Below are 19,933 nucleotides of genomic sequence, written 5' to 3' on the forward strand. Positions count from 1 at the left end.
TAGCAATCAGCTGTGAGATTTTGGATAAGGACACTAGTACCCTCGCGGCCTGTGATCTACTCACCTGTCTGGCAACGCTACTCCTCTGCCTCTTGTTGGGCCTCTCTTGAGCCACCGTATTCGTATGCGATATCAAATCAATATCCGTAGAGTCATTCATATTATTCATTTTGATTTATGGAGAAACCAAATCCATGATACCTAAACCGAGCAAGGGAGACAGGTAGTAATAGTGATCAGTAGGAGAGTAAGCTCTACATAGAGTTGTAAAGGGAATCAACTTTTTCAAGCTACGTAACTTTGGGACGAAGACTAAGTGTGGTACTATGTATCGTTGACAATTGGCATGACGGGACTGTGAGTCGGGTCTTTTGACATCATCAGGCTAACAATATCGTACACCTTCCCTTTTGAGCACACACGCGACGATGTGGGGCATATGCGGGGGTATGCGGGGTATGGCGGCCAGGCCCGCCGAGTCTATCTCATCTGCGGAGTAGTACCGGGTAACTAGGTAGATTCTAATACGGCAAAACGTACTTTCCTGTTTGTTTTGCTTATTTAAAAAATAGAAGGTGTAAATTGAAGGATAATCGACTGAACTGGATGTGGCTTTACAATATTCCAGAGCAAGATGTGAAACCACCATCAACAACCAGCATTTGACCAGTAATGTACTTTGCAACATCACTGGCTAAAAACACTGTCGCGTTCGCCACATCAGTCGAATCACCCATATAGCCCATTGGGATAGGTTGCTGACAAATCTTTTGGTAGACTCCGTGATCACCATCAAGCTTCATTTTTTCCACAAGCGGAGTATGTATCAACCCAGGTACCACCGAGTTCAGGCGAATCCCTTTAGCCGCACACATCGCCGCAGTCACCTTCGTAAAGTGAATAACAGCTGCCTTTGCGGAAGAGTAAGCAACCTGCGGCTTCCCGATGTATGTCAGGCCAGCAATTGATGCATTGTTAATCACGCTGCCCGATCCTTGCTTTTCCATAACAGGGAGCACCGCATGGCAAGAAAGATAGACGCTTTTGAGGTTGATGTTGATTTGACGGTCCCAAACATCCTCAGACATACTGGCTGGGTCGCCAGTCGCAGTGGTGCCCACGTTGTTGATCAGGATATCGATGCGGCCGTATGTGGTCATGGCAGTATCGACAACGCCTTTGATATCGGTTGCAGATGTCACGTCACCGTGCATTACTTCACAGGAACCTCCCTCATCTTTTATGAGAGCGGCCGTACGCTGCGCCGCAGCAAGATTCAAATCGCAGCCGAATATTCGTGCACCGCTATGAGCCAGAACTCGTGCAATGGCCGCCCCGTTACCCAAGGCCCGTGAGTCTGGGACATGCACTTGCCCAATTCCCATAACAAGAGCGACCTTATCCTTGAGGTCTGGATAATTTGCAAACGTTGTCATTTTCCAAAAAAATAAAAGAGGAATATGACTTGAAAAATAATAATTATAAATGCGAGGACAATAGATGGAGCCTTTTGCTTAAAACTTCGTTCGAGATATAGATGGATACCTTTTATGTCGAAACTTGAGATCGTTCGTGAAACAGGAACTCGTCATACTTAAATAACTAGTTAACTAGTTAGTTATAGGTAAACCATGTGACATAATCATTCTCTGTCTCCAGGGCTCGAATGCAAGAGCTCACCCTTCATTGAGTGAGAAGGAGTCGGGGAGAAAGGTCCGGAGCCATTGAACCTTAGAATACACCTGAATAGGTATATCTGACTAATTTGCTACTCTGTCGGAAAATCTATGGGCTGAGGTTGAATACACAAATGAGATAAAAAGGAGGCTAAATTCAGAAAGATGCCCCCGTTACAATGATGTTTTGCTATAAAAGCCTTGCTATCCCGTTTTGATAACCTGAACTTCGTTTTTACAAACGGCGGATCCATGAATTCAAGGTAAGCTTACAAGGCTCCGCCAAAAAGAGAAACGAATATTAGTTTGAGGTGAGCCAGGTTAGAAGATTGAGTTGATTTAGTGAGTAGGATTAAGCCTGATAACTATTCCATCACACTTGTTATGTTTGTTGCCTTAGGCATCTACACCTCAGTACATAGTTAGTCGGCAGATCCTGCTTCCATATGAATTCAACTCTGTCCCCCCATACTTTCTGGCCTACACCTTGTGGTTGCATAAATGGCCCCCATAAAAACCCGTGGACCCGCCTGGGCATGTATGTAGGCACTGACAAAGCGGACTCTGTAATCGTTGTATTACAATCTTCTAGTTACCGATCGCATGAAGTTCAAATTTTAGATTTAGAATAAAGGGAATACTATAATTACGCATGTTAATTTTAAAATGTAATCCGATCCGACTCGTAGGGTTGAGATATAACCGAAAATGTGAATGTTAATATTTTGATATTAGATATATATTTAGCTTTTAATGGGAAGCACCACCACTTCTAGTGAACCTCTATAATTTTGGGAATTTCTTAATCAACGCGTTTTCTCGTGTCTTTTTACGTGACATAGAGAGAATGCTAGTAACTGATTTTAAATCATTAAATTTAATAAAATATTACCTTATAGATTAGGGTAAGAAATGGACGTAAAACAAAGGTAATTTAATTAATCCTAAAAGAGGGGTTCAACTTATCTTAGCATCCAAATTCTCGGCATGTTTGTATTGTTTGGGGCCTATTTGGGCCCCATTAACCCACAGTGGGCTCGAGGTATAGGCCCATAGCCCATCGATGGGCCTAAGGACCTGGCCCAAAACCCAACCCATTTGCGGGTTGGGTTGGGCTGGGCTTTGAGTTTTATGGGCTCTGCGGGGGTCTAATGACGAGTTGTCTCGCTACTGAGCCGAAAGAGGAAGGCATTACGGGACCGGACTTTCCGTGGCAGGGAACTAACCTACTGGGTTATCATAACCACAGTTCCCAGCCGGACCCCCTCCGGTGTGAATGGGCCACCTTTAGACATGTACCCTCTTCCGGAGGTCTTGTTAGTGCTCCCCGTTGTTAAAGTCAATTTGAACTCCCACGTCGGCATTGTGTGAAGCTCCGCGAAGAGACTTGTGCTGGAGTGCCGTTATGTCGTTACTGGTAAATATAAACCCTCTGCAATCCTAACAAGAATGGAGTTTGTGATACAAGGAATTACCAATCCTTTATTGTTTGTTGTTCAACTATGAGAGTCGAGTGTGTTACAATGGATAAAAGCAACGCCCCAGAAGTTGTTAATGGAACACAGAAACCAGAGTATGATGTTCTCATTATTGGGGCAGGGATGTCAGGCATCTTCTCTGTTATCCGCATGAAAGAGCTTGGACTACGAGCGAAGGTGATCGAGAGAGGGACCGGCCCAGGTGGAGTTTGGTATTGGAATCGCTATCCTGGGGCACACTTCGATTGTGAGAGCTATATATATGGCTTCACCTTCGATCAAAAGATTTTGGACGGCTGGGACTGGAAGGAACACTTTTCGGCGCAGAAAGACACCGAACAATATATCAACTACTTGGTTGATCAAACCGGAATTCAGGACGACTTCCAATTCAACACGGAAATCAAATCAGCCTATTGGCAAGAGTCTTCCCGAACCTGGCTGTTGACAGATACGACTGGGCATTCTTACACATCTCGATTTTTTATCAACGCCCTCGGACCCTTGACTGCTCACACCCTGCCGAACATCCCAGGTGTGGGTGATTACAAAGGCCTAGCATGCCACAGCTCAAGATGGCCGAAAGAAGAAGTGAGCTTTGAGGGGAAAAGGGTGGGTCTTATTGGAACAGGGGCCACGGGCATCCAGATCGCCCAGGAGGTCGCAAAGACAGCGAAGCATTTCACGATATTCCAACGCACTGCCAACTGGGCCGTTCCCATGCACAACAAAGCTCTTTCAGCTGAAGATATGGCTGAGATTCGGAAGAGGTACACGGAGATTCATGCTGCTTGCAAGAGAACTCCTCAAGGTTTTCATTTTGGACCAGACCCGCGCAATACTTTTGATGTTCCGAAAGAGGAGCGAGAAGCGTTCTGGGAATCCCTATACAGCCAACCTGGACTCGTGAAATGGGTCGGAAACTTCAAGGATCTTTATCGAAACCAAGCCGCGAATGATGAATACAGTGCGTGGGTGGCGAATAAAATCCGGCAGCGCGTCAATAACCCCGCTACGGCCGAAATGTTGATTCCTGAGAGTCACGGATTTGGCACGCGCAGGGTTTCCCTCGAGACAGATTACTATGAAATCTACAATCAGGAAAATGTACGACTGGTTGATCTCAAGTCAACTCCAATAGAAAGAATTACGGAGAAAGGCGTCAAGACCAGTGAAGAGGATCTCGAATTTGATATTTTGATTTACGCCACTGGTTTTAACCCTGTCATCGGTGCATATGAGGATATTGATTATCAAGGAATGAACGGCCTAAAGTTGAAAGACAAATGGGCAGACGGACCCAAAAGCTATCTCGGATTGAATGTCTCTGGTTTCCCAAACATGTTCACTGTACTCGGACCCCATCACGCTGCCGGAAATCTCCCTCACTCCATTGAGTCTGCTGTTAACTGGATCCACCAACTCATCAAATACATGTCGGAAAGGGGTATCACCTACGAAATGGTGGACGAGGAAGGGGAGCTCGAATGGACGGAACATTGCAATGAAGTTGGAAAAGGTCTGTTGGCTCTCGACGTCGACTCCTGGCAGACTGGCGTCAATCACAATGTTCCAGGAAAGCAGAAAAGGACAATCCCTCGATACTTTGGCACTAACATCCAAGTTCGCCGGTGGTGTTCGGATGAGGAAAGCCGTGCCTATCCCCATTTCAAATTTAGCAAATAAGGTATCTCGAAGCTTCTAGGAATCTTTTACCACAGCTACCTAGGTAGTTTTGCTCTGTTCCTCACTTCTTTTTATTGGTCTTTCTCTCTGTGTTCTACTTTCCTCGTGTCAGATAGTCCATAATCTGCTTGTTCCATCTCACAGTGGCAAACCCAATATTTCCCTGCTGTCCATAGAGAAATGAAGAAGTCTTTTCCATCGGGCGTGTTAAATTGCTTGTATAGGAAGTAGTTCCTCAAAGCCTAGTATTCTCACTAAATTGGATTCTGCATACATAAGCAATATATCTGGGATTGCTCACAAAAGAGATGGAATGTGTTTAGAATTGACGTTCAATTTAATCCAAAAAAGTGAACAATTTCGCTGAGCTAAGTAAATGGATGGCAGATCCTCATTTGTAAAGGCCAGATGTGTGTCCCTTGATGAATTATCAATAACATATTTGTTGGGATAGGTCTCACCTGGCCCTGTTTGACAGGACTGCTAGCTACATATAGTCCCCTCTCCCTCTTATTCTTTTCCCCTTCTTCTTCTTCAGCAGAAGCAGTTAGCACTTCCGAATACAGTTGCATTGCTCTCTCTTCTCCTGGCTTCCTATCAATATTTCACTCTCCCACAGCTGCAATACTAAGTCCGGCCGTTGAACTGACGAGAGGCAAACCACCGATACCGAGTAGCAGTGGCCGTACGGATCCTTTTCCCGTAGATAATAAAAATGAATGTAACCATGAATATCACGGTCGAAATGACAGATACCACGATATAAACATTCAAAATCCCTATGCGGCGTATCCACGGCAGTAGGAAGAAAGGTATCACCAATGAGGGGATATTGCGCATGAATGTAATACCCACCATGGCATCACCCAGGATCTGTCTAAAGTTAGTTAAATCCAAAGAAACGTAAAATTCACTTGCCTCAGTATAAGCATCGGTGACATAGGTCAGTGATATACTAATGGCTGGTGTGATCCCCAAAGAAGCGGCACCGAACCCCACAGCTATGACAGGCCATGGAAGTGTATACTGGAAGCCAGAGCCTGCCACCATGAGTCCGGTGGGAACCAACGGAATGAAAGCAGCTAATAACCAGAGGCGCATTTCAGGTTCGTAGATTCCATTATTTCGCTTTGCAAGGTAGAGAATCAGCCTATCAGAAGTAGGTCCGACAATTGCCATCCCAATTGCTGTTCCAACGAAGACGGGTAGTATCATAAGGCCGACGGCGGATGCACTGAAATTATATGGTGGGGCTGGCATGAAAGTGGCCATGTTTGTCCCGATGATCGTCATGATGGCCCATGATACACCGTAGACAATCGCCATGTATAGTATGCCTGGAATATAAAGCATGATATGAAAAGGTTGGTAGATATGTAGGAGGAGTTGCGAGATAGATCCGTGGCCAACAGTAAATTGCAATAGACGCTGTTTGTAGGTCATAGAAGGGATTGATTCATCGATATCAGCGTCGTATAGAGGCGGCAGCTTATCAAGAGGTGCCGTTTCTGCAGTTTGCTTGTCGCTTTTGGTCTCTGGCTTCTGTTTAGTCTCATGGTTTTCGTCAGGATGTCCAGTTGTCGAAGTTTCCATATTTATCTCTAACTCCATACCCTCGGTTGGAACTCCGAAGTACCTAAACGGTAAATGTCTTAGTGGGGGTGTGTATAACAACCATTAGAAGGGTCTAGACTTACTTGGATTCTTCGTATAGAAACACAAAGGCAAGAAGAGCAGTTGCTAAGGAAATGGCCATAGCCCACCATACTGCTCGCCAACCAAGAGAAGTGGTGATATAACCGGCAACAACAGGGGACACTGCGGTACCAATTTGCTGACAAAAAATAAAGATACTGTTCATGGCCCCTCGTTGGTGGATGAAAAAGACATCGGCAACGGTCATTTGAATCATGATCTCCGCAAGACTCCCTAGGAAGCAACTCAAAAAGGTGACAAGGTATAACTCCGGCACTTTCTGAAGTTGAGCTTCCCAGATACAGACTCCGATCTGCAGGAGTAAACTGATAATGTATATCTGGCGTCTCCCAAATTTGAGGGCAAATGGTGTCAATAAAACAGCACCAGTAGCCACACCTGCACTGCCGAGGGCATAACTATTGTTGAGCTCCTGGTAGTTAAAGCCCAGCTCCTCATGCATCGGTTCCCAGGTAGGTATAGCGACAGTAATGCTAGCGTTGGGTCGATTAAAACTCGGTCCGGCCAGCGAAAGAAAGGGGACGGGTTGAACTTACAATGAAAACACCAAAAGGGTGTAGCAACAAACAAGACCGAAGTTGAGATATTTGCGGGTAAGAGCCCAATTCTGCTTCTGTTAGAAGAAACACCTCACTTTTGCTAGGTGACGCACCAATGGGTCGTTAGGATCTCGACTGGGACGTGGCAACAGAATTGTCCGCACAGTCTCATCGCGAACCTGAAGATCTGATATATGTCAGGGCTGTTGTGGCTTTCCCTTTGGGTAGTATGAGGCAGTATGAATGAATACCTTCGAGCGTGACTGTCCCAGGTGGAAATGCAGAGTCGTTGTCAGTGGTTTGGACCATAGTGAACAATTTCAATTTATGATATTATCCAATATCTAGGAATAATTAGAAATAAAAGGTAATAGATTGGAAGAGAGAAAATGATACATTTTTATACTACCAAAACCTACAATTACATACCCCGCAAATACGGCCCCGGGTTGGTACTCCGTAAAACTTATTTGAAGTGGACACATATAGGGCCAATCACACATTGGTTGGTTAGATAAACCCATATGGAGAATGGAAATATAAAGGCTTGTAGATGGCAGATATATGGCTATGTCTACCATAACAGTCTACCAGCAAAAGAAAGTCATTATCTTATTATGTCTCGAATGGTAATACAACGAGCAAACCTCACTGCAGTTCCTTTAACTTGAACGACTTTGCTGATCTGTTATATGTTAGAATTGGAGAACTTCTATGTCGACCCAAACTCGGGATTCTATTATAGAGTGTTGAGAGATAAAGACTGTCTAGTGTCTAGCCAGCCTTGGATTCCGCTCATCCGATATCCCTGATTAGCATGGTAACAAAAGGGTCTTAAAATTCTCGACTTTGCACGGAGGTGCGCTTCAAAAATTGGGTCGTTGTTATCTAGGGTAACCTAACACTGTAAAACATTCAAATACGCCTTCGTCCGTCCGGCAGGGGTATTTAGTAACTAAAGAAGCCTACATAGGTACTGTACCACTAACGCTAGGTAAGCAGCTGTATATTCCAATATCCTGTAGTACTAGTGGTAGAGTATGGTGGTAGGTGCCCGAGGGTGCTCGCCTATTGTCCCAATCGGGCAGTTGAGGATAAATTTACCGGGACCGTGACATATAGCAATAGGCTACTATACTATACATCTTCGTAATATCCGTTCATAATTTAGGATTTTATCCAAAGAAATAGGAGGTGTGTAAGGGAGCAGCAGTGAAAACACCACGTCTACGGGCGACTAAGTGTGCCACCGATACATAACTCTCTCATTGGTTGATACCCCACCGCCTTTTCATCACCGCCTTCTTAAGCATATACCCTAATTTCTTTTTGAATATTTATTTCAACTTCTCTTTTATTCGTATACGTTACAATGGTACCCGGTTCTTGCCAAGTAACACCCCTACGGGTGTGGGTTGCTTAGCAAGAACTAGGTACGACCAACCATCGATCTTAAACCCCATAAAGATGAGATTATCTCTCGTTTGAAGCCGGCGTATCTTCTAGTTCTATATACAAATCTATACGCGAGATACTTTGTCTCACTGTTACTCTTATAATAATAAGGAGACGCCTCGAAATATAGGGATTAAAGCATCTAAAACCACTACCCACCACTATAAATAATACTCCATATAAACGAAGTCGGCCTTTCCGATAAGAATATAAGGACGTATAGTTTACCTCGGGGGAAGCTTCAAGCGGCGGTTAGAGTAAGCGTACTAGAGTAGTAGAGAGGAGAAAGGCTTCAACGCCGAGCAATAATAGGATTTGTATGGCGCGAATAACGTCAACATTTGGTGCCAATTTTGTAAGGCACAAATATTATTAACCTTATAATCCAGGCATTTAGGCATCTTCAAGTATCAGCAGGCCGCAATATTACTAATAACTACAAAATTAGTGTTGTGAAGTGGGAGTGGATCTAAAATACTGCCAGCAATATAAACCAATGAGAGAGTTATGTATTGGTGGCACACTTAGTCGCCCGTACACGTCACATCACAATGTTATCTTGTAGACAGTAACCATTCATCCAGTAGTAGTTCATAGCCTTTTGTCATCATTTTCTTCTCATACATGCTCTTGTAATTTGGCTTCAGTATACTTCAGGATTTCTCCTTCACAAATCATTCAGCTAGCCTAGCATTCCTATCTAGGGTCCAAAGAACGAGCAAGCAGTGATCCACAAAGAGCGGAAGCTTTCGAAAACAGGTAATTCTCATTTACCTACAGCTCGTCATTAGACTGCTTTTGTGCACGAAGGCGAAGCATAGCCACCCCATGGGATTTTACATGCGCCTTGACTGTACCGCTCGCTTGAACAACTCCAACCTTCGAACCCATCAATTCCCGTGAAGACGATGGTGGCACTTGGGAATAAACTTGCTTTGAGCCCCCATCTCAGTCATATTGAACGACAAAGACGTGTTATTCGAAGCTGCCATAGTGCCATTGTTGTGGATAATCGCATTTGCCTGTTCATGGCTCATTCGATCCGCCCACAGATCATAGATATCCCAACCCTGCTTGATCTCTGTTGCACTGCCGGCTGCCCCATCTGCCCAGAAAATATCCACAAGGGTGGCATTCATCTCTCGGTCCTTTGATCCAGCATTCAAGAGGAGAACAAGCTTGTCACCTCCACTGAGATTGCCGGAGTACATTTGAATCTCGCCCTTGCCGTATTCATTGGTGTCTTCAACATGATACCGCCAGATACGGGATGCTGGTTCGCCCTTTGGGTCTTGGGAAACAGCAAGTACAGCTGGGGTTTGAAGAATGGAAAGGGTGCTGGGGTCAATCTTGTTCATGACGTTGCTCAGGATGAGGGGAGACTTGAGGGCTGCCCAGAGACTGAAATGGGACATGGACTCATCATCAGTCAGACCACCGTTTCCAATTTCTTGAGAGTGTTAGTTTGCGGGTTCCTTGAACGATGATATAATGGAACATATAGGGAATGTAGGGCAAAGAGTGAAGAACATATGACATAGGGAAGAGAATACATACGAAGCAGGTCAAGATCATTCCAAGCACCCTTAAAAGCTCTGGAGGGGAAATAGACAGCCTTATTGACGGTATTCATAATAGAGCAATTGCCCCCAGCCTGCTTGCAGTCAAGTCCACCGAGTTCAGAACAGGGGCAATTCTCATTCTCACGATCAAAGACATTAGTCAAATCACCAGTGATTCGCCAAGAATTAGCAATGGTGGGTGCAAAGCTCCAAGCAGTGTCCATGCCCCAATTGCACATGGAATAAAGGATAGGTCGGCCAGTTGCGTTGAGGGCTTTGGTCATTGCATTGTAACGGTCGTAGGAGAGCTTGGGTGTTCCTTCCTGTCCTTCATTAAAGCAGTTGTCGTACTTAAGATAATCGATCTAAGCAGCTGTTAGCGTAAGGGGAATACATAATGTTGATTTCCTCAGGGCATCATACCCCCCCAGCTAGCCCAAACAGCAGCGTCCTTCTCCTCGTATCCCAGAGAACCGGGATATTCTTTCGCACAAGTCACCGTTCCAGCGCTTGAGTAGATACCGACTTTTAAGCCCATATTATGGACCTTTTCCGCCAGACCTGATATTCCATCCGGGAATCTTTCCTGATCGGCGACCAGGTAGCCGGATGAGTTCCTTCCAGAGGACCAGCAATCGTCCAAGTTGATGTACTCATACCCTAGATCTTTGAATCCAAGTGAGATAATCTTTTTCGCCGCGTCAAGAATGACGTCTTGATTGATATTGCACCCAAAAGAGTTCCATGAGTTCTAAAATTGTTCTAGTTAGATTGAGGTTCCATAAAATATGTACCAAAGTGCAGTTGGAATGAAATACAAACATACCCAGCCCAATTGTGGTGTCAAAGCCAGACCGTTCTTTAAGGCACTCGCTCCAAGTCCGTAAATTGCTACTGAGAGCAGAGGGGATGGTTTCCCCATTGTTCCCCACAGGCTTTAAATGAGCCGAGGGAAAGAAATGGATAGAAATGTGCAAATAATAATTCCATGATCTCTATTCCTCATTTTATAACCTCGCTCACCACCATGACGTACAGTAACTTCGACTGTCTTGGCATGGCTTTCGCAAGGTCTGGGGTTGTGTTCGTTTGCGGGGAAATTTTAAACTTGTGGCTCTCGGTAGAACTAAGGAGAAATTGAAAACTAGCCAGTTCAAAAGCCAATGTATTATATGAAATAAGTGGAGATATTCGATGAGTAAACTGTCTGGCGTGATTTGGGCATCAGTCGGAGCATCGGTCGGAGCATCAGTCGGAGAGAAACCGGAGATATTTGATGATGACTTGATGAAGCCTACCTATCTGTTTAATCTCGGCTTCAAGCGGGGGATATTTCGGAGATAATGGGGACTAAGTATGCCAGGTTTACATTGCCTGGTAGTACTTTAGATTCACTCTCGCTATACAAAGTTACATAACAAAACCCTACCTAGGAACCCTATATAAAGGAAGTTAGATCGGGCCAATGAATGTCGATTGATTGATTAATTAATAGAGAGATCCTACGGAGTTGCGATGCAGAGATGGAGAAACAACACGGTAGGATTCGTCTGAATGTGGATGGACAGAGAGGAGAAAGAGAGAAGGAAGGGGAGAGAGAGAAGCTATCTACTACGGAGGTACATGGGAGTGGATCTGTCCCATGTACCCCATGTGTGCCTCAGCTTAGGCACCAAGGCACCCATCGCGAGGTATGGACCGGCGTATAACGTCACCATCTTATGGTCGAACAAGGAGATACTCGTGACATGTCTAACGCCATATACCTGGCAATGCGAGTGCTGCGTCCTAGACCTACGAAGGCAGAGAAGATACCGGTGAACAAAGTACTCGAAGATCGCACCGAGGAAATACTGAGTGAATTTGACGCGTTTGAACACTATTTCGCGTAACTATATCGCCGAGTCTAAGAAGAGTGTGGGCAAAGAAGACGGGAATCTTGGGGCCTTCTAGCTGACAAGAGACTTATGGCTATAAGCTTTAGAGCATATAAGGTGAATGCTAGTGATCTGGCTCCAACGGCTCCTCCGATTTTGCGACCGCGATCTAGCTAAGATCCACCTTCGCAGCTAGACTACGTAGAGTCAGCTAGCAGCGGCCCCTTCCCCGTCCGCGCTTGCTCTTAGCACTAGTAGTCCGTCGGTGAGCACTACGACCTATGCGTTATAGATGGTCCAATCTAGATCTAAGGATGAACAGATTATGAACGAGGCGCTTACGGAACTTCTAAGGGCCCTTACCCTCAACATTCCTGATATAGCCTGCCGATGGACTTCCGCTCGAAGGCCGTTCGCAACTCTACCGTTTGGACAAAACGAATTGACGGCGTGCACGGATGGCTATCTTAAAGGGATTATCGTTGATGAAACGTTCACCATTGTTAAGGCAAAAGCGGCGAGCCGAGATCGAAAGCGTGAGCCTTTAGTGCTCTGGCAAGAAGCAGCGGAAATGGTTGCGTGGATCATAACGGATACGAATTCCCGGCAATGTCCACTTGACAAGTAAGCAAGCTCTCCTTCTGCGGTACTGCTATTCCTTATTGCCTTACTGACTTAAAGAAGACGTTTGTTGGTATCGCAGGATGTAAGAGATATTTACTTGACGTTGGCCGAATATAAGCAGGGCCTAGTTCATTATTGCCTTCTTGAAGCATTTACTCTATACACTTTATAGATTCAGTTCAGATTCAATTCAGATTCAATTCACACTCAATTCAGATTCAATTCAGATTCAATTCAGATTAAGATAGTAAGATAGTAAGAAATCAAGAGTTAAGACTTAAGACTTAGGAGTATAAAGAGCCCGGTGTTAAAAAAAAGAAATATCTCGGCCACAGTCCGCTGGGTATCGAATTAATCCCTGCACCCGAAATTCATCTGACTGAGACTCAACAGAGCCTACCAACCCTACAATCGTTCTACAACCTCGCAAGACTGGAGGCAACACGATCATTTCCAACACTGATGACCGCTGCCAGCCGCTTGGAAGCACTCGGGGCCACTCGCAGCCAGCTGCACAGCGAGTAAGAAAGCTCTGCTATTCCTACGTCTCGCCGGCGAGCATAGCATGACCGATACGGAAGCGACCACTCTATTCCAGCAAAGGCAGCAAATGCTCCCAGCATACATGAATAATACGCTGTCAAATATCACAACCGAAGCAGAGGCCGCGCACATCAGAGACGCACTCCACTTTGCGCAGAGCCTACCCGTCTTCTCAACGGCAGTGAGCAGCAAGGAGCGTGATGATCCCGCAATTAATATCTTTAGGCGTCTACGCAACGAATGGGCCAAACTGCTACCGGCACGGCATCCCAGCAGCGACCCGGAACCATCCACGACGCTCCACTAGACCCGTTGACAACAAATTCGCTTCACAATACCTTTGCCGATGACTCCTTGTCGTAACAGCGTTATGGACGATGGAGGGAAGGCCTCTTTGCTTTATATCTGATACTCTGCATCTGATATTTTCCTTGCATTTCCCGCTGCGGCCGGGGCGGCCGAGCCTTTCGGCGGCGGCAGATGTTATGTAACAGTAGTTAGTCAGCAGCACGTGCCCGCTTCCCCTCTTAGGCAGCGTGGACCTGCAGCTAATATGAACCATCTTGCCTTCCCCTGACCGTCAGTGTAACAATATCGTATTTGTTGAACAATCTCCTATACATGTATATATTTTTGCTACAAACTAAGCCCTATTTGTTCGTTATAGATTCAAGAATGGTACTTGTGAAGTGAGAGATCTAAATTATTGCCTGGCAATATAAACCAATGAGAGAGTTATACAGGGCATACATTAAGTACCTAGAGGCAGTCCGGGCCTTCAGAACGGTCACTGCTCTGACGATGGAAGATACAATCTTGGAAAGATATTCAAATCTGCTAAAAGATCAGCGTCAGAAGGCCACCCGGAAGGCGTGCTACACAACGTTGGTATTTGCATTTTCCGACAGCGTTGAGCTATGTGCCATGGCGCTCGCCTTCTGGTACGGCGGCCAGCTTCTCGCCTCCCGTGAATATGACCCAGTTTGCATTCTTCTTCTTCTTCGTCGTCTATATTGCCATCATCCCAAAAGGCGGCCAATCGGCTGGTCAGTTTTTCAGTTTCGGTCCGAATATTGCCCAGGCTAAGGCTTCTGCCAATCGCATATTGGCTGCACGGCAACCTGCCCAGGGACAGCTTCAGCATGTTCCGGCGGGATCACTGTCTTCTTCATCCATCTTTATCCTGAATCTTTCTCGGCGGAACCAACACCCGATCCAAAACATGCACCACCCCCATTCCCACTACCATGTCCAGAAAACAACACATGAGCCTTCCCATTCCTACTATACAAATCATCCGAATACAGCGTCCGATTCGGCACAACATGATACTGCATCAACGCACGCAAACACTTCTCACCCTGCGTCGAGAACATTCGTGTTGAACTACAAGGAATGTCTACAGGCTTACGGTCAAATAAAAAACAATTTGAAGTTATTCATTCCTATGTTTGTATTTCAATCACGGTGGCGAGATCGGTGCTTGCAAAATGACAAAAAATGTAACCCTTGAGTTGACCCCTGAGAAAATGCCTCTTGTTTGACAGCCCGTCAAACCAGAGACAATAGCATCAAACAGGTGGTCAGAAATAGCAAGCAGCAAGCAACCAGGAACCATAAAGATTACCACACGCAAATTATTTCGAAGACTCGCTAGTGCATTCGTCTAGCCGGCTTCATCAGAGCCTGGAAGGAAGACTCAAGAGCTTTCTTGACCTCCTTGTAGCTGACAATGAAGGAACTTTGCTCGTCGCGACTGACTAATTGGATCTTCTCATCAGTCCCCGCATCGAGCTTGTTCAAACAAGTGAGGATATGGCCAAGATCAACCACCGGGTCACCTTGGCTATCCACCGAGTGGAAGACGTAATCGCGGAAGAGCTTCAGGAAGTAGCGCTCTCCGCTCTCGGACCAGCGCTGGTCAAGTTCATATTCAGGACGTTCATTGATGAGTCCGAGTTTGCCCATCAGGCGGACAATTCGTCCGTTCTCCAACTCCCGGCCGAGATCAGAGTTCAGCTGATCATCCAGGTGGAGTGCTGAATCAAAAGTCGACATCAGCTGGGAGGAGATGCCAGTGATAAAAGTGTCGATGGTTCGCTCCTGATCCTTTTGCAGACCATTCAACAGCCAGAGCACGCAGTTCTTCAACTGAGGGCTGTAGACGCGAGTGAAATACTCCATGGCTTTGGTTGGGTTGTGGATGACAGTGGGCGAGTTGGCGCCAAGAGTGAGGATCATTTGGCCAAAGTTGACAAGATCCTGTCGCTGGAGGTCGGCCACAGTCCGCTGGGTATCGAATTGCACCACATCAAGAATAGCGCAGGCGTTGATGCGGACACGGGTCTTAGCGGTAAGCAAAACCTTGCTAGGCTCGAGAACTCGGGCAGCAAGACCATTGGCGTGAATCGCCTTGAGTCCGTTGGCGATCTGAGTCATGTAGCCCCAGAGAATTTGCTCAGGAATATGAGCATTGGTGTGGCGGCCTGGGAAGCGGGTTCCAGCGTTTAGATGCTGGTCTGCAAGTGTCTTGGACAGTGGGTGGTAGTCGGTCACAAAGATCAGAGAACTGTCTTGGAAGCTGCGGCTAGTGAACGCGTCGTGAATGGTCACCACACTGGCGTTGCAGACGCGCTTCCAGGCTTGCACAGAACGGATAGCCTTCTCATTGGTCAGGCGGTAACCTATTAAGATTAGTTGGAAGCTACCAAAGAAAAAAGGGAGATGGAGAGAGCGTCATACCCTCAAGTCTACGAAGAGCATAAAAGGTGCCATCTTTACTAGACTGGGCCTTGTAGATCCAGCTCGGATAGCCAAAGGTCGCAGCATTCTTCTGGTGACTGAGATCCAGAGGGACAAGGGAATGGAAGTAGTCGACCTGGGCAGGAAGTTGGGTGTCTTCAAGTTCGTCAGCATGCGTGCACATTCTTGTCAATTGCATTCTAACATACTAGGGAGAGTTTGAAGAGTAGCTGCAGATTTCTTCTGCAATTCTTCACGCAAGTCGTTGGGAATAAAGAGATCATGCACGTTGCGCTGGTATCCCAATGTGTTCTGGCTATGAGGGCCAATTGGGGCATAAAGATGGTACTGAATCTATTGAGTGGTTAGGACTCATCCCAACAAAGAGGCAATCCATTGTATACCAACGTACCGGTTGCTGGAATCCAGTTTGGTTTGCAAAGAAAGCACCTCCCATCGCACCAGTAGGGTCGTGGGAGTAAGGGTTGGCAGAAACAGGGCCAACAGCACCCGGAGTCATGGGAGTTGGGGTGGTCACAAAAGGATCAAATGCACCCGTGGGGGTGATTCCTCCGTTTCCATTGCCTTGAAGAGATGTCTGGGTGGGAGTATTAGCACGGTTGCGCAGAGCAGCGCTGAAAAGGGGAGGGACGTCGTGTGGAGGCAGATGGGAAGTGAAGAACTGAGTGTTCGAAGAACGCCCAGTTCTTGGATCAAATTCCGCTGCCATGGCAGACAGTTCACCCAGCACCATCGGGATGGTAGAGAAGATGATAAGAATACGGTTGATGCAGGGAGAGAGGGGGGGAAAGAGATTGGGATGGTTAAGAAAGTAAACAAGACGCGATCGATAGGCGAGGGAAATCGGAAATTGAATAATAGCCCAAGAGGGCAGGGACGACTGACCACATGCTCAAAGCCCTGAGGAACAAATTCCTGCACATCGGCCACCGCCCAATCTTGCACTCCTTCTGACCGCGTTGTTGGCGTACTTGTGTTTGAACCTTTTTCTAACGTCAGTGGATCCCCTTGTAAGCCTACTCCCTCTTCCCACAAAGCACGTACGTGATGATGTTGTTCGAGGTTGGAAAGGAGCTGCACTAGCAGCTTTCGGAGATATCGCGGTGGACTTTTTTGGCGCTGATACGCCGTTTCCAGACAGTAGGGATGGGGTAAAACTAGGTGAGTCGACATTGAACCGCTTCTTGCTATCAAACGAGACAGTCCTTGTTAGCAAAGCTCGTCCGCTTTTCGTCTAAAAGACCGATTTCGCCTCGCACCTGTCCGACTGGTTCGCATTGAGCTTCGACGGGTCATGATTGAAAGCACAACCTGGATACAAGAGTTCTAAATCAGCTTGAACGCACACACGCTGGCCATGATCAAGGGTTGCCAATACCTTTGTCTTCATAGCGACATCTCCCATAGATGGTCACGTTGCGGCACAATGTGTCTTTCGCATTCTCTATCAAGCAAAGTCATTGTTGTCAGCAACTCCGTCCGTCTCAAATCCGGCATTTTTCTCCGGCTTGCCCATTTCAGCCCTGAAATGGAAGTGAAATGCTAGCCTTTGACACTCGAATCACACTCACCGCGGCTCTTCATTTTCGGTGATCCTGTCGTCCGACGAGCATCCTCCAATGGAGGCTTTCCGGCAGACGCCATGATATCTGGCTGGTACCCACTTGATGGTGCGGATCAGCGCAAAAAGATCCCCATTGAAACCAGACTCGGTAGAGAACAAAGGATGATATTGGGTGAAAACCGCATTCCCCTGCTTTGATCCTAATAAATTCAAGTCACCAATAGTCCATGCGATTGGCGGCGGGTCAATTCCGGGAGAGCCCACGGACGTCGGGCGGTACCTCAACCGATAACAATAGGCATGAATGGAATATTAAGGATAAGACCAAAGTCGTCTCTCATCCCAAGGAATGATTAAGAGCGACAGAACCGATGGAGATGAAGACGCGGGGCGAGAAACGAACTCGAGTGAAGGGGGATACGCACGGACCAGGCGGTCAGAACATCAATGAGAGCTTCCGTCTTGAGGCCACTTAGAGCTTCGACGTCACGGTCGTTCTTACCATCTATGTGTGTAGTGGACTTTGTGCACGTGCTCAATGACCATCCCCAAGTGATCTTCCTCTTCATGGGTGTTCTCTTCCCTCTTTTTTGATACTACCCAAAATCCCCAAAATCCTGAGTTTATGGCTTACGGCCCTTCTATGAGAAGATGTCACAACCGGAGGTTGACCTGGACCAGCTTTCCGATAGTGAGAAGTCTACGCTAGAAATGTACATGGCTGTTACTAGCCAGGAACCTTCAGAGGCAATTCCGCTACTACGCCGGTCACAATGGAATCTGCAGGTTGGTCTATCTCTTCCCCGGTTTCTGGCCAAGTGTACGAGAGTTTAACTGATCCCCGCATGATAGATTGCCATATCCAAGTTCTTTGATGGCGAAGGCCCGGATCCCCTTGAAGAAGCTCGCGCTGCCATGGATCATCCACCTCCACCCCAACCCAACCGCCGAACCCAGAATCTAATGACAGACGATTTAACCGAACATTTGTCGCAAGTTACCCGTGCCACAGCTACAGATCTGGCTCCACGAGTTGAGACACAACCAGAAGACCAGCCAATCTACCGGCCTCCATTCATCCTTAGTCTGCTTCTCACTCCATTTAATTTGATATATCGGCTCCTCTGCAGTTCATTCCGCCTCTTTGGTGTCCTCTTCCCTTTCTTGCCACGCTTGTTTAACAGGACGGCGAACCCTGCGCTGCAAGGTGCTCGCCGGAATACCACTGGACGTCGATCCCTCGGCCCTAAGGATACTGCGGCTCGCTTTATCCGCGAGTTTGAAGAGGAATATGAATCTAACCCGATTCCTTTCCTGGAGAACGGATACAACATGGCGCTGGAGAAAGCCCATCGTGACTTGAAGTACCTTGTGGTCATTCTCTTGTCTCCAGAGCACGACGATACGAACAGCTGGGTCCGTGATACCCTGCTGGCACCTGAGGTTGTGGAATTCATCAACGACCCCCAGAACAACCTCCTGGTGTGGGGTGGCAACGTGCAAGATTCCGAGGCATACCAAGTCGCCAACTCATTGAAATGCACCAAATTCCCCTTTGCAGCGGTCATCGTTCATACTCCAAATGTTTCATCAACCGCCATGTCTGTTGTAGGACGGATCGCAGGTCTCACTACACCATCCGAGGCCGTGAACAAGCTCCGGACAGTCGTATCATCTAACAGTGAGCCTCTGGACCGACTCAGATCTTCACGCGCCGAGCAGCAAGCCTCGCGCAGCCTCCGCGAAGAGCAAGACTCGGCCTACGAGCGGTCGCTGGCGATCGACCGTGAAAGGGCGCGCCAGCGCCGGGAAGCGGAGATGGCACGCCAACGCGAAGAACAGGAAGCCGCCGGCCGACAGGCGGCTGAGGAGCAGCAGCGCCGCAATCTCGCACAGTGGAAGCTTTGGCGTGGGCAATCGCTTAGCGCGGAGCCCGGGCCAGATGTCAAGGATGCGGTTCGTATTAGCGTGCGGCTCCCGTCCGGCGAGCGTATCATGCGCAAGTTTGCACCCGATGCAGACATTGAAGAGGTCTATGCTGTTGTTGAGTGCTACGAGGCCTTACAGGATCAGGATACAGAGCATCCTGTGGCGAGTGAACCCGAGGGGTTTGTGCACCAATACGGATTTCGACTGGTCTCACCGATGCCTCGGGTGGTGTATGCCGTTGACGAGGGAGGGTCAATCAAAGAGAAGATTGGACGTGGCGGCAATCTGTTGGTGGAACTGATCGATGAGGAAGGTGATCTAGATGATGACAAGGCTGTGACCGACATGTCCTAAATATGACTGATCTCTATGATTCAAATGTTGCTTTTGTGGGTTCCTTGGAAGACCACGGCTGATACACCGCTCTGTTGCTTTTTACAATATCCAATGTACAATGTAGATTACTATGATTCGATATTTTACTTTTTTTTTTTCTCCTACTGCGTGGCTGACTCAGGTCT

General features: G+C 47.0%; 8 protein-coding genes across 8 annotated transcripts; 4 read left to right on the top strand and 4 right to left on the bottom strand.

Moving 5' to 3' along the window:
• Nucleotides 1-614: 614 nt before the first annotated feature.
• On the bottom strand, nucleotides 615-1,436 carry N7516_005265 (SDR family NAD(P)-dependent oxidoreductase; the record flags this gene model as incomplete). Its single annotated transcript, XM_057217985.1, has 1 exon — nucleotides 615-1,436. One exon carries the CDS (start codon nucleotides 1,434-1,436, stop codon nucleotides 615-617), a length of 822 nt encoding a protein of 273 aa, XP_057079868.1.
• Nucleotides 1,437-3,199: 1,763 nt separating this feature from the next.
• Nucleotides 3,200-4,840, top strand: N7516_005266 (flavin-containing monooxygenase; the record flags this gene model as incomplete). Its single annotated transcript, XM_057217986.1, has 1 exon — nucleotides 3,200-4,840. The coding sequence occupies one exon, from the start codon at nucleotides 3,200-3,202 to the stop codon at nucleotides 4,838-4,840; it is 1,641 nt and encodes a 546-aa protein (XP_057079869.1).
• A 663-nt stretch (nucleotides 4,841-5,503) lies between these two features.
• N7516_005267 (major facilitator superfamily domain-containing protein) lies at nucleotides 5,504-7,404 on the bottom strand (the record flags this gene model as incomplete). The annotated part of the gene is made up of 5 exons (XM_057217987.1): nucleotides 5,504-6,476; nucleotides 6,538-7,029; nucleotides 7,093-7,169; nucleotides 7,191-7,282; nucleotides 7,347-7,404. Coding segments are annotated over 5 exons (1,692 nt in total), but the record flags the coding sequence as incomplete, so codon positions are not given.
• A 2,036-nt stretch (nucleotides 7,405-9,440) lies between these two features.
• On the bottom strand, nucleotides 9,441-11,034 carry N7516_005268 (glycoside hydrolase family 27 protein; the record flags this gene model as incomplete). The annotated part of the gene is made up of 4 exons (XM_057217988.1): nucleotides 9,441-10,000; nucleotides 10,108-10,477; nucleotides 10,555-10,863; nucleotides 10,939-11,034. 4 exons carry the CDS (start codon nucleotides 11,032-11,034, stop codon nucleotides 9,441-9,443), a joined length of 1,335 nt encoding a protein of 444 aa, XP_057079871.1.
• An 826-nt stretch (nucleotides 11,035-11,860) lies between these two features.
• N7516_005269 (uncharacterized protein) lies at nucleotides 11,861-12,166 on the top strand (the record flags this gene model as incomplete). Its single annotated transcript, XM_057217989.1, has 2 exons — nucleotides 11,861-12,000; nucleotides 12,040-12,166. 2 exons carry the CDS (start codon nucleotides 11,861-11,863, stop codon nucleotides 12,164-12,166), a joined length of 267 nt encoding a protein of 88 aa, XP_057079872.1.
• Nucleotides 12,167-12,314: 148 nt separating this feature from the next.
• Nucleotides 12,315-13,463, top strand: N7516_005270 (uncharacterized protein; the record flags this gene model as incomplete). Its single annotated transcript, XM_057217990.1, has 2 exons — nucleotides 12,315-12,525; nucleotides 13,090-13,463. The coding sequence occupies 2 exons, from the start codon at nucleotides 12,315-12,317 to the stop codon at nucleotides 13,461-13,463; spliced, it is 585 nt and encodes a 194-aa protein (XP_057079873.1).
• A 1,346-nt stretch (nucleotides 13,464-14,809) lies between these two features.
• N7516_005271 (PAN-complex poly(A)-binding subunit PAN3) lies at nucleotides 14,810-17,563 on the bottom strand (the record flags this gene model as incomplete). Its single annotated transcript, XM_057217991.1, has 9 exons — nucleotides 14,810-15,840; nucleotides 15,899-16,054; nucleotides 16,108-16,252; nucleotides 16,311-16,580; nucleotides 16,805-16,902; nucleotides 16,964-17,106; nucleotides 17,179-17,230; nucleotides 17,298-17,363; nucleotides 17,491-17,563. The coding sequence occupies 9 exons, from the start codon at nucleotides 17,561-17,563 to the stop codon at nucleotides 14,810-14,812; spliced, it is 2,034 nt and encodes a 677-aa protein (XP_057079874.1).
• Nucleotides 17,564-18,103: 540 nt separating this feature from the next.
• Nucleotides 18,104-19,766, top strand: N7516_005272 (clathrin-mediated endocytosis regulator UBX3; the record flags this gene model as incomplete). The annotated part of the gene is made up of 2 exons (XM_057217992.1): nucleotides 18,104-18,269; nucleotides 18,336-19,766. Exons 1-2 carry the CDS (start codon nucleotides 18,135-18,137, stop codon nucleotides 19,764-19,766), a joined length of 1,566 nt encoding a protein of 521 aa, XP_057079875.1. The 5' UTR covers nucleotides 18,104-18,134.
• Nucleotides 19,767-19,933: the final 167 nt, after the last annotated feature.

This window comes from Penicillium verrucosum, assembly GCF_028828655.1.
Source record: "Penicillium verrucosum strain IBT 35672 chromosome Unknown utg000001l_segment0_segment0, whole genome shotgun sequence".
Classification (NCBI taxonomy): domain Eukaryota; kingdom Fungi; phylum Ascomycota; class Eurotiomycetes; order Eurotiales; family Aspergillaceae; genus Penicillium; species Penicillium verrucosum.